The sequence below is a fragment of the Mustelus asterias genome, chromosome 10 (assembly GCF_964213995.1).
Source record: "Mustelus asterias chromosome 10, sMusAst1.hap1.1, whole genome shotgun sequence".
In the NCBI taxonomy this organism is placed as follows: Eukaryota; Metazoa; Chordata; class Chondrichthyes; order Carcharhiniformes; family Triakidae; genus Mustelus; species Mustelus asterias.
In genome coordinates, this window is record NC_135810.1 from 49,526,998 (window position 1) to 49,540,692 (window position 13,695).

General features: G+C 45.1%; 1 protein-coding gene across 1 annotated transcript in view; it reads right to left on the reverse strand.

The window, feature by feature from the left end:
• LOC144500017 (protein diaphanous homolog 3-like) overlaps positions 1-13,695 on the reverse strand; it is a 606,420-nt gene that overhangs the window by 221,961 nt on the left and 370,764 nt on the right. Inside the window, exon 22 of the mRNA XM_078222760.1 lies at positions 2,058-2,187. Within this exon, the coding sequence (XP_078078886.1) occupies positions 2,058-2,187 (130 nt within the window). The remainder of the gene's footprint in view (positions 1-2,057; positions 2,188-13,695) is intronic.

Sequence of the window (13,695 nt, forward strand, 5' to 3'; positions counted from 1 at the left end):
GGGCTGGAGGGGAACTTGGGAGATGGAATTTCATGAAGCCCGCAAGAGCAGAAAATGTGGCATACCCCTGTATGGCACATTTAATTGTACAATTATAATTATACAATTATGCTCAATACAAAATCTAGATTTTCCCACAGTGGGTTGAGATGCACAGATAAAGTCAGCGGTGTGGTTGCGGCATGTTGCATCTCATGCTGGCCTGTGGTGAGTTCATACTTGTAATATCTTTGCATGCCATGAATACCTCTTTTATTTACTTCCTACTTTCTAGATGAAGACAGCAGCTCATGAGAATCTAGTGGCACACAGTTCACACTTGTTTAAACCAGGTGACTTTGAGCAGTTGTATGTAAGGTCAGCAGTTTTTCTTGTTGAACTCTACAGCACAAGCGAGGGAAGCAGGAGAATGGCAGCTTGTGTGGAGGTCCAGGACAGGCAAAGGTGAGAGATTGGTGCGGGGTGTGGAGTGGGGTCAGGAACATGGACGAGTGGAAGGGGGATCCACAGGAGGAAAGATTGTGTGGGAACAGTCAGACAAGGTAAGGAAATTAGGGGTCTTGAGGGCAGAACCAGTAATGTCCAAATGCCTGCCATCTTAGGTTGCTGGCTGGCAGAATCCAGAGCTTTCACCACCACATCTCTTGACTTCTCCGCTATCTCTAAATTGTCAGAAATTCAGTACTGGATCAGCAAAAATTCTCTCCAACTAAATCTTGGAAAGGTCAAAGCCATTGTCTTTGGTTTCTACTACAAACTCTATTCCCTAGCCACCAAACCCATTCTTCTCTCTAGCAACCATCTGTGGCTGAACCAGACTTTCTGCAACCTCGGTGTCATATCTGACCCCAAGAAGAGCTTCTGATCATTTATCCGTGCCATCCTTAAGACCGTTTATTTCAATTCTGTAACATTGCCCAACACTGCCTTTGGCACAGTTCATCTGCTGCTCAAAGTCTCATCAATACCTTTGTTACCTCTAATGACAACTGTAATGCAATTATGGCCACTCTCCCACATTCAATCATCTAGAAGCTTCAGATCATCCAAAACTCTACTTTCCATGTCCTAACATGCACCAAGTCCCATTCATCCATTGTCCCTGTCTTTGTTGATTTACATTGTCTTATAGTTAAGCACCGCCAGAATTTCAAAGTTCTCATCACTACTTTTAAATCTCTCCTTAGCTTTGCCTCCTCCAACTTCACAGCCTATGAGAAAACTGTGTTCCTCTAATTCTGACCTCTTGAACATCCCCGATTTTAAACGTTGCCCCATTGTTGGCTTTGCCTTTAGCTGCCTTGGCCCTAAGCTTTGGAATTCACTCCCTTAACCTTCCTGCATCCCTATATCTCTTTTCTCCTTTCAGATTCTCCATGAAACCTACTTCTTCGTTCGAGTTTTGGTAATCTAAATTAATAACTCCTTATGTGACCGAGTGTCAGATTTTGTTTCCAAATGTTCTTTTGAAGCATTTTGGGACATTTTATTATGCTAAAGGTGTTATATAAATCTTTCCTGTTACCCCTCCCCCTCCCCCCACCCTCCCCATCACAGACTTTCCATTTTATCTTTTTCCCCTACCCTGTCCATTTTAACTTGTTTTGAACTGGTAAAAGGTCATTGAGCTGAAACGTTGGCTGGAATTTTTCTGCCTCTCCACGGCATGGTTCGTGGCGGTGGGAGGTGACACGTGCTCACTGGTGGCATGATCTTATCAATGGGGTTTCCCATTGAACACACCCCTCATTGTCGGGAAACCCAGAGCAGGGTGTGCCGTCAGCGGGACCGTAAGATCCCGCTGGCGTGAACGGCAGCAAGATTTCGCCAATTAATGCCATTTTCCCGCCACAGATGCGGCCAAGCCTGCTGAGTGTCCCCAACATTTCCTTTTTTTATTGTATGTTGATGCAATTGTTGTATTCAATGCTTATGCATAAGTTTACTGTATATGTTTTTGTGGCCTCCAGGTACATTCATTCTTCCATTTGAAATGAATATTCCAGCATTATTTTGAGACATTAAGTGCTGTTGGAATGTAAAAAAATAGACATTACCTTTGCTAGCTTTGTCCACATGTTGCAGATCATCTGTAAACTTTAAAATATCTGGATACTTCTCCTCGCATATTTGTGCCAGAAAATGTAGAAATGTAGCTTTTTGATCTGCTGATTTGGTATCATTCAGCTGCGGAAGATAAAAAATTATTAATTTAAACTTAAGAATGCTTCAATCAAGTGACATTTAATTTTCTTTAATGAATCATTTTCAATAAGTTAACACTTTTGTTGTTATTTTCTTTCCATCCAAGGAAGACAATAAGAAGAAAGATATAAGGAACTTCAGGTTAATTTTTTGATTTTGATTCTGGCTTTGCACAGCCTTCAGTTTTCCCACCAGCATTAAATTTTCATTTAGAGATCAGAACTTGTTTAGGATTCACGGACTGAACAATTACTAAAATGTGCTGAGGGTTATATTTTCTGCTGTTTTTTCTAATTTTACAATACACTTTTCTACTACAACAAACAATAATTCAACCAATATAAACACAAGTAATATTCTCTTTGTGTGATTGTGTTTCCCATGTATATCAGAGCTGACATTATGCAAAAATTATTTTTGACAAATGTGCATTAATTGGGCATTTATTCTAAATGTATGGCACCAGGAACAGAATACTGGCTTTCAAAAGAAAATACAGCACATTTCTCTTTCAAGCATATATTTCATCCCAGCTCTATATTCATCTACCATGGCATAATCACCGGATTCCAGAGCATTACAAACTTCTTCATCCATAATGTAAAGACAAAGGAAGACATACATTTACGTTGTGGCCAAACGGGCCACCTAAGATGGCGGTTTGCAAGAGCACGCTGGGATAAGTGGACAAGCTCTGAAAAAGACAGGCTGCAGCCTCAAAAGAAATTGGAACGAGAGAAACAGGCTGTAGCTGCAAGAGCTGGAATACACAGGCCATCTCCAGGACAAAGGACACTTTTTGGTCAAACTGGGTTTTTTACCAGACATAGGGGCACCATACCCTCTTATTTGGGAGGGGGTATGTGACCGACGTGCCTCCAGCATCTACAGGCATGGCCGTTGGGTACACACCCAGAGATCGGTGGGGCAGCATCTGATTGGACCCTATCGATCAGGGTGATCAAGTCCTGATCAATTGATTGGCAATGGCCAAAAGGGCGGGAGAACCAATGAGGTATAAAGGGTGCTGCACAACAGAAGAAGCTCTCTCCCTCTCTCACCACCAAATGACAACAACAGTGACCATCACCAGCAACGACCAGCACGAGGAGAGCCACCACACCCAGAGCCAGAGTATCCAACCAGACCAAAGGACCACACTACGCAGAGGACTATGGAGACCAACACGCTGATAGAGACCAATATCTGCCTGGGTACTTGCCAGTCACACAAACACCGTTAAGTCAAGGTCGAGTATTGGACTTTAACTTTAGTATTCTATAAGATAACTTATTGCTGATTGGGTGGATGATGAATAATTGTGTGTAAATAAACATTATTGTACTGCCAAGAAGTCTATTCGCAATTCTTAGTCCACCGTATAAGGGTTAAAACAGACTTTCCGGCAGGCGCAGCAACAACGTGCCACATTATACAGCATGTCCCAGTGCATTTCTAAGCAAATGAAGTACTTTTGAAGTGTAATCAGTTATAATATCAGTAGCCATCATGCTTGCATCAAGGTCTCACTAGCAATAAGAAAATGACCAGGTAATCTGTTTTGTGCTGACTGAGGACACATAGACTAGGACAGAGGGAATAACTCCCCTTCTCTTCTTTAATTAATGCACGGGACCATCCACCGACAGGGGCAGCAGGGCCTTGGCTTAGTGCTGTACTGGAGGGTCAGCCAAGATTTTATGATCAAGTCTCTGGAACAGGATTTAAATTTATAAATTTATAATTTATCAAAATTTTATAAGTCTCTATGAGATCTCTCCTCATTCGTCTGAACTCCAGCGAAAACAATCCTAACCGAGTCAATCTCTCCTCAAACATCAATCCCGCCATCCCTGGAATCAGCCGAGTAAAGCTTCGTTGCACTCCCTTGAGAGCAAGAACATCCTTCCTCAGAAAAGGAAACCAAAACTGCACACAACACTCTCGGGGCCCGATTTTACCAAAATTTCAAGCCCGTTTTCGGGCGCGAAATCGTGGTAAAGTTGGGCGTCGGGCCTAAAACGCGGTCCAGACCCGACCCAAAGGCCAAGGCCTTTACCAACGGCCGATCCGGGCAACGATCCGGCGCGCGCCCGAATCGGCCTGCGGCCCGATTCAAATGCATTTGCATGCATTTAAATCGGCATTACGAAGCCCGCGCCAAACTTACCCACGGATTCCCACTTTACGAGGCTCCGATCCGATCGGCGCCCATGCATTTACCGTGTTGCTGAATTCAAGTTCGATAGGGCTTCAACTCAGCAACTGAACCGCCGAATTGCCCCCAACTACCCTTCGCAGACCGCCCCTGCGAACCACCCCGGCAGCCCACCCCATCCCCCCTGATCGGACCACCCTGGGATGCAGGCCCCGCCAGCGCCCCCCCACCCCCCCCCCCCCCCCCCCCAACCCGGATCGGACCCCCCGGGCCCCTGACCTACCTTGATCGCTGGTGTCCGTCAAAAGCATCTTGCGACCCTGGCCCTGCTCCGGGGGTCCTGATGGGTTAGATGACATCTCCTCCCCGAGAGCGGGGGGGTGGGGGTGGGGGGCGGATGTGACATCTCTTCCCTGAGGGGGGGCGGGGGAAAGGATGTGACATCTCTTCCCTAAGGGGGAGGGGGTAGGGGGGATGTGACGTCTCTTCCCTGAGGGGGGTTGGGAGGGGGGGAAGATGTGACATCTCTTCCCTGAGGGGGGTGGTGGGGGAATGTGACGTCACTTCCCTGAGGGGGGGAGATGTGACGCTCTTCCCTGAGGGGGGGGGGGGGGAATGTGACGTCTCTTCCCTGAGGGGGGGGGGGGGGGGGATGTGACATCTCTTTCCTGAGGGGGGGGGGGGCAGAGAGAGGATGTGATGTCTCTTCCCTGAGGGGGGGGGGGGGGGCGGAGTTAGTGGGGGGAATGTGACGTCTCTGCCCCTGGAGGGGGGCGGAGACGTCACATCCCCCCCACCCCCCCCTCAGGGAAGAGATGTCAGATCCCCGCCCCATCCCCCCCCCTCAGGGAAGAGACGTCACATCCCACCCCCCCCACACCTACCCCCCCAACCAGGGAAAGTCAAAGGCAGCGCAGACAGCAGTGCAGTCAGCGCTGCCTTTGACTTTCGCGCTCGGGCGCGCTGAGTGCTGTCTGCGCAGTTCGGTGCTCCGACAGATGCAAATGCACTAGGCCCCGCACCGAAAAAACGTGTATGGGGGCGCTGGAGCGCGGCTGCCGGCCACGGGTCTGATTTACGACCGCACCCGGCACTTAGAGCCGATTTGGTAAAATCGGCTCCTAGGTGTGGCCTCACCAAGGCCCTGTACAATTGCAACAACGCATCCCTGCTCCTGTACTCAAAACCTCTCGCAACAAAGGCCAACATACCATTGGCCTTCTTTACAGCCTGCTGCACCTACATGCTTACCTTCAGTGACAGGTGCACAAGGACACCCAGGTCCCAATTTACCGCCATTCAGGTAGTAATCTGCCTTCTTGTTTTTGCTTCCAAAGTGAATAACCTCACACTTATCCTAATTATACTGCATCTGCCATTGATTAGCCCACTCACCCAACCTGACCAGATCATTCTGAAGGATCTCTGCATCCTGGTCACAGTTCACCCTCCCGTCCAACTTGGTATCATCTGCAAACTTTGAGATGTTACATTTTGTTTCCTCATCCAAATCATTAATATATATTGTGAATAGCTGGGATCTCAGCACCGATCCCCGTGGCACCCCACTAGTTACTATCTGCCAATTTGAAAAGCACCCATTAATTCCTACTCTGTTTCCTCTCTGCTAACCAGTTTTCTATCCATCTCAATACACTTCCCCCAATTCCATGCGCTTTAATCGTGCACAATAATCTCTTATGCGGGACATGGTCAAACGCTTTCTGAAAGTCCAAATATACCACATCTACTGGTTCCCCCTTGTCAACTCTACTAGGTACATCTTCAAAGAATTCCAACTGATTTGTCAAGCATGATTTCCCCTTCATAAATCCACGCTGACTCTGTCTGATCCTGCTTTCTAAATGTTCTGCTGTAAAATCCTTGATCGTGGATTCGAGACTTTTCCCCACTACCGGTGTTAAGCTTTCTGGTCTATAATTCCCTGTTTTCTCTCTACCTCCCTTTTTGAATATTGGAGTGACGTAAGCTACCCTCCAATCTGCAGGGACTGTTCCAGAGTCTATAGAATCCTGGAAGATGACCACCAATGCATCCACTATTTCTAGAGCCACTTCCTTAAATACTCTGGGATGTAGATTATCAGGCCCTGGGGATTTATCCGCCTTCAATGCAATCAATTTTCCCTGCACCATTGATCTACTAATATTGATCTCCCTCAATTCTTCCCTCTCACTAAATCTTGCATTCTCCAACATTTCTGACATTTGATTTGTGTCCTCTTTTGTGAAGACAGAACCAAAGTATGTATTCAGTTGCTCGGCCATTTCTTTGTCCCCTATTACATATTCCCCTGTTTGTGTCTGTAGGGGACCTACATTTGTCTTCACCAACCTCTTTCTCTTCACGTATCTGTAGAAATTCTCAGTGTCAGTCCTTTTGTTCCCTGCAAGCTTACTTTTGTACTGTATTTTCCCCTTCTTAATCAATCCCTTGGTCCTTCTTTGCTGAATACTAAACTGCTTCCAATCCTCAGACCTATTATTTATTGGCCAATCTATATGCTTCTTCCTTAGATCGGATACTCGCTCTAATTTCCTTTGTGAGCCATGGATTGGCCCTCTTACCCATTTTGCTTTTGTGCCAACAGGACTAAACAGTTGCTGCAGTTCCCTCATGTATTCCTTGAAGGTTTGCCATTGCCTACCCACTGTCATCCCTTTAAGTATCTCTCCCCAATCTATCAAGGCCCACTCACGCCTCATATCTTCATAGTTTCCTTTATTAAGATTCAGCACCCTAGTCTCCAAATCAACTACTTCACTCTCCATCTTGAGAAACAATTCTATCATGTTATGGTCATTCATCCCCAAGGGGTCTCGTACAGCTAGATTGGCAATGATTCCCTTTTCATTACACAATACCCAGTCTAAGATGGCCTGCTCTCTAGTTGGTTCCTCCACATATTGGTCAAGAAAACCATCCCATATACACTCCAGGAACTCCTAGGGCATTGTGGCTAATTTGATTTGCCCAATCTATATGCAGATTAAAATCACCCATGATCACCGATATTCTCTCATTACATGCATCTCTAATTTTGTGTTTAATGCCATTCCCAAAATCACCACTGCAGTTTGGGGGTCTATATATGACACCCACTAATGTCTTTTGCTCCTTGGTATTTCTCAACTCTACCCATACAGACTCCACGTTGTCAGAGCTAATATCCATTCTCACTATGTGATTATCAGTGGGAATTTTGAATGTGGTTTAAATAGTAATTAATCGTTACATCAAGTGAGAATGTTTTGCAGTGTGCCCACATTAAATATTCTATCAGTCCACATGTTGAATAGGAATATTTCATTGCTTTTGTGCCAAACAGGACTAAACAGTTGCTGCAGTTCCCTCATGTATTCCTTGAAGATTTGCCATTGCCTATCCACTGTCATCCCTTGAAGTATCTCTCCCCAATCTATCAAGGCCACATTTTGATCATTTTGCTGAAATTGTAAAGCTGTGAGGTAAGATTGTGTTTCAGTCTCCTGTACTAAATGTAGTCTTAAAAATTTATTTCAGAATTGTGTTTCCTGACCACATATCCATCTCAGTGGAGGAATGAATTTTAGATCTAGGGAGCAATTTCCCACCAAAAAGACCAAGTGCAATAACGGTGAGAATAATGGAGCAATCCATGCCAGTCAGACACACTCTGCACGGCAATCATCTCACACTTCAGAGCTCTTGGGCGCCATTCCGCAAAGGCTCCATGATCTCAGTGCACTGGGTGACCTCCTCCCTCCATCGAAAGTCATCGGGGCACCCCTTCCCCCCCCATCCATTGGTGGCATGTTCCCCCATCCACTCCCTGACACAGGTTGCTGGTCCCCCATCATAACCTCTGACATGCCACCCCATCATGACCACCTTCACAATCAACCCCTTGCACAATCCCCCCCACTCTTGCAAAGCCCCACCCCCACTCAGGCCCCAACCTCTTCACATTGTCCCTAGAACTGCTGAAGTGCCCGGTGCGTTGGGTGGGCACTGTCATTGTGCCAGATGGGCACTGCCCATCAATACCCCTGACCACCCAGGGGCTTCAGTGGCCTCTGAGCCCCCCAATGCAGCCCTGACGCCAGGTCTCCGCTAGTGTAACCCAGGACTGTTTCATGCTCGCGTGACCTCCCACAAAACGCAATGAATGAATGAACAGATTAAGCTTTAAGGTTTCAGATAGAAAAGGAGCATTGGCCAGAATTCTGAGAAAAGCCACCTGTAAATTTGTTGTTCATTCATGGGACGTGGACGCTACTGGCTGGACCAGCAGTCATTGCCCACTCCCAATTATCCTTGAACTGAGTGGCTTGCTAGGTCATTTCAATGGGCATTTAAGAATCAACCGTATTGTTGTGGATCTGGACTCACATGTGGTCCAGACCAAGTAAGGACAGCAGATTTCCTTCCCTAAAGGACATTAGTGAACTAACTGGGTTTTTACGACAACTGTCTTGTGATCATAAGGACTTTTCATTCCAGATTTTTATTGAATAGCACCATGACAGATTTGAATGCTCACCAGACCCTCCAGAAAAACCTGATGAACCCAAAAGATTGTGACTCAGGAGAGAGAGTAACTGCAATTGTGTTATATATTTAAGTGGTTCTAAGATTGCTTTAAGAGCTGATCCCATGATTTGATGGCAATTAGGGCGTTACACAGGCTGCTATTCAGTTTATACTCTGTACAGGCAAGAGCTCCTTCAATAAATCTGTTGTTTGTTTGAATCTACGTTTGAATCAAACCACAGCTTTTTTTTGCTTGAAACCCACAACCCCTCACATAGTTAGGACATTACAGATTGCAACAAAAACAACAGAAAATTGTGACTGTTTTAATTAAAAGATCAGTACAGAACTCAGACTTTTCAAGAATCCAATACCGAGTAACTTTTCTGCAATATTTTCCAAAACTACAGTGATTTATATAAATGATCTGGAAGAAGGAGTAACTGGGGTGATCAGTAAGTTTGCGGACGACACAAAACTGGCAGGACTTGCAGATAGTGAGGAACATTGTCAGAGGCTACAGAAGGATATAGATAGGCTGGAAATTTGGGCAAGGAAATGGCAGATGGAGTTCAATCCTGATAAATGCGAAGTGATGCATTTTGGTGGGAATAATGTAGGGAGGAGCTACACGATAAATGGAAGAACCATAAAGGGTGTAGAGACGCAGAGGGACCTGGGTGTGCAAGTCCACAGATCCTTGAAGGTGACGTCACAGGTGGAGAAGGTGGTGAAGAAGGCATATGGCATGCTTGCCTTTATAGGACGGGGCATAGAGTATAAGAGTTGGGGTCTGATGTTGCAGATGTATAGAACGTTGGTTCGGCCGCATTTGGAATACTGCGTCCAGTTCTGGTCGCCACACTACCCAGAAGGACGTGGAGGCTTTGGAGAGAGTACAGAGGAGGTTTACCAGGATGTTGCCTGGTATGGAGGGGCTTGGTTATGAGGGGAGATTGGGGAAACTGGGGTTGTTCTCCTTGGAAAGACGGAGGATGAGGGGAGACTTAATAGAGGTGTATAAAATTATGAAAGGCATAGATAGGGTGAACGGTGGGAAGCTTTTCCCCGGGTCGGTGGTGACGTTCACGAGGGGTCATAGGTTCAAGGTGAAGGGGGGGAGGTTTAACACAGATATCAGAAGGACATATTTCACACAGAGGGTCGTGGGGGCCTGGAATGTGTTGCCGGGCAAGGTGGTGGAGGCGGACACACTGGGAACGTTTAAGACTTATCTAGACAGCTATATGAACGGAGTGGGAATGGAGGGATACAAAAGAGTGGTCTAGTCTGGACCAGGGAGCGGCGCGGGCTAATTGTTCCTTGTTTCTCGTTTCAAGGCTTCATTCTATGATCATCTTGCTGGTGCCAGTACAGAGCGAGACTGCGGATAGTTGGGAACCTGTCTCGGGGGCAGGGAATTCATATGGTGTTCGTGGAAGTGGAAATGACTAGGGTTGGGAAGCATTTCCCGATCAGGGCCATTGTGATCTCCTGGACTCGTTTCGATCGCCTCAGGGGGTCGGAGAGGAATTTCCCAGATTTATTTTCCCCATATTGGCCCTGGGGTTTTTCACTCTGGGTTTTCGCCTCTCCCTGGAGATCACATGGTCTGGAATGGGGGGGTGGGGGTGAGTTAATAGGTTGTAATGAACAAAGCATCGTAGCTGTGAGGGACAGCTCGGTGGATAGGATATTGGTATGTAGATAGGCTGGAAAATTTGGGCGGGGATCCTGGATTCAGGATTCAATCCTGGACCGGGGAGCGGCGCGGGCTTGGAGGGCCGAAGGGCCTGTTCCTGTGCTGTATTGTTCTTTGTGTCAATAATTGCACATGCTTTACGTTGCCCATATCCCACACTTGGAGTACTGGATGATCCTTGCCCATGTCACTTCTGTTCAAACTTAAATATCGATTTGGATCAGCTGGTCATGGAAACTCACATTTTCTGTATTTGTTTTTAATGGTGAGGCTTGGTTTTGATTGGATGACTGTCACTAAGTTATAAAAAGGAATTCTAAGTGTGGAAAAACTGGTCAGAAAAAAATTACTTTGACTCTTAGATCAGTGGTGAACAGAAATATTGATTTTTATTCATAAGGAACCTGATCAGATTTTGGAATCTACTATTTAGCTGTGAACGTGAGAGCATGTCATAGGAAAATGCTTTTATTGTAGCCAAGTTCAAAAGAAAAAGTTGTTTTTTCTGAAAAATGTTGAGATTAATAGGGGTGATTTTAAAATTCCTTCAGCCCATTTCTCACCTGAAAAAAGGCATTAGTGATTGAAAATCCCTGAAAGGACTGGGGGGAGGGGGGAGGGGAGGTGGATGCTTCTGTTGAACGACTGATGGCCAAGGCCTCACTAATGTAATTCACAGAGAGGCTACATGTCAATAAGTAGCACCTCCCCTCATTTTTAGGATGAGGTAGTTTAAACATCAGGCTCCTGTGGCAGTTGTGGGATCCTAATTGCAAGCTACCAATATAAATGGATGGAGTGAGAGATGTGCGCACTGCCTATTTGTACCAGGTGGCAAGCAGCCTCTCCAGCAGTACTTAAAGAGGCTGCCAATGAATTAGCCCAGATATACATTTGGGGAATATTATTATTGGACTAGAAAGAACAGAAATGGCTTCAAAAGAAATACTGCAAACCATTGGTGACCCATGTTCACCCTCCTCCAGATTAGATCACTAACCCAGGCCTGACCGGCTATTTAGTTCATAGTAGAAACTGCTTAGTTTCCCACTATCCCAGAACCAGCAAACTAAGTGAGCTGACTATAACATGCTGAACCCTGTTCCTGGCTACTAATCTTCTCACTTCAGTTTACTGAACAATACTTTTCTTAAATTTTACAATCTAATTTTTTTCATTTACTGGAGATAAATTGTCACATGAAGGACTTCAAAATGCTTTAAAAACAAGCAATAAATCAACAATGATGATACATTAGTTGTGTTACCAACCTTAAAATTATAACATTTAAAATAGAATTTCTGATAATGTTGTTGACCGACTTCTCATGTCACAAATCAAGCGAAATGAATAACAATTGAAGAAATGTGCAGAGCTATTATAAAGAACATAATGGACTGGAATCTGCTGCAACGAAATATGAACATGCATATCAGAGTGCAACTTGATCTGTGCAGACAACTTAAGTACCTTTGCACCATTTGTAATGACCATTTTGAAGTGTCTGTAACGTTTCTTTGGCTGTACTGAAGTATCTCGGAGTGCAACATGATGTATGCATAAAACCTGAATACTATTGCACTTTGGGTGATGGCCATTTTGAAATGTTTGTAATGTTCTTTTAGATATTTTATGAGTGAAGTATATTTTTGCAGAAGAAGTTTTGTGGAAGTTCTGTTTTGTTGGTAGTTAGCATTTAACTGAAATCCAGAATTTAAATTCTGAAGTTCACAGCCATAAGCATGGTTTTAACAAGGTATCCATTAGAAGAGCAGGTAAAACTAGTCCCTGTCTAACTGACACAGCTAGCTTTCGCTTAGCAACATATAAAGGCAGCCAACTTAGTGCAGCTTAGCATTTGAACACGCCTTGAAATAAAATGCTGAGAGTTGGGTAACTAATTAGGGAAAGAGGTGCTCTTTACTAAGGGAGTTGGGGAAAGAGGTACTCTTTTGCTTTAGGCTTTCTAATGTTCTTTGCCTTCAGGAAGTGGCCTTAGTCTGTTATAGAAGAAGCTAATTATTTGCTGATTATCTGGTAAGTGACCAACATTTATTCTATTCCTAAGGTTGAAAGTAGTATAACAACTGCAGGTAAGGTTAAAAATATATAAAAACAAAAGTAAAATATATATAATGAATTAAACTAATTAAATAGTTAATTAGAACACATTGGAAGTGGCAGGACGGGTGTTGTGAGAGCTACAGCATGTGGGAGCTCCTGGATGCCAGTTTGATCCAGGGCAAACACGTCTGCAGTAAGTGTTTGAAGTTCGAGCAGCTTCCACTCAGTTTCTGTGTTACAGGCTGAACTACAAACACTGCGATGCATCAGGGAGGAAGTCACAACTCTTAGGACTGGGTCTTCTCCGTGGTCAGGGACAGAAGAGTATGACTGTAGGTAAGGGGAAGGAGGGCAGCAGTGCAAGTGCCTCAGTCTTTGCAACTGTCTAACAGATTTGAGGTTCTTTTGACTTGTTTGGATGAGAGTAGAGGCTGCAAGGTGGATGCGCTAACTGAACATGGCACCCTGGTACAGTGAAATGGTGTTGAGATGTTTGAAAAGACTGTGCCATGTTTAATTTCTTCATAGTACATGTCGGTGGAGTTCTTATCCCACGTCAGAAGAGTCACATGTTTCAGAGGCTGTCTAGCCTTCCAAGGATGAGGCCACTGTCACACAAGAATCTGACTACTCATATGGAGATTAATGTCCATTGAGATGCTGAGGATAGAAAAGAAGATGTTCGTGTCGAGCTTGCTTGGAGGGAACATTGTCCTGGAACCTTGTAGCTATAAGGATTTCACAGGCATGTCTACTGCATCCAGCCTCTGCTATGACCTCTTCCTCTCAGGCCTCAACTTTCTTGCCCTCATTGAATTCTTCACTCTAGATGTCATCCTCATGAGAGGTAACATGTAGCTCCTCCATCTTCCCATTTGGCAACCCATCCTCCCTTTGGTGCGTCAGGTTGTGTCAAGTGCAGGAAGACACTATGATGTGGAAAATGATTTGAAGAAAGTTCTGGAGAATGCCACCTAATTGGTCCAAAGCCATTGACAATGGATGGCCTTCCAGTCCCTGTGGCATAAGCTTG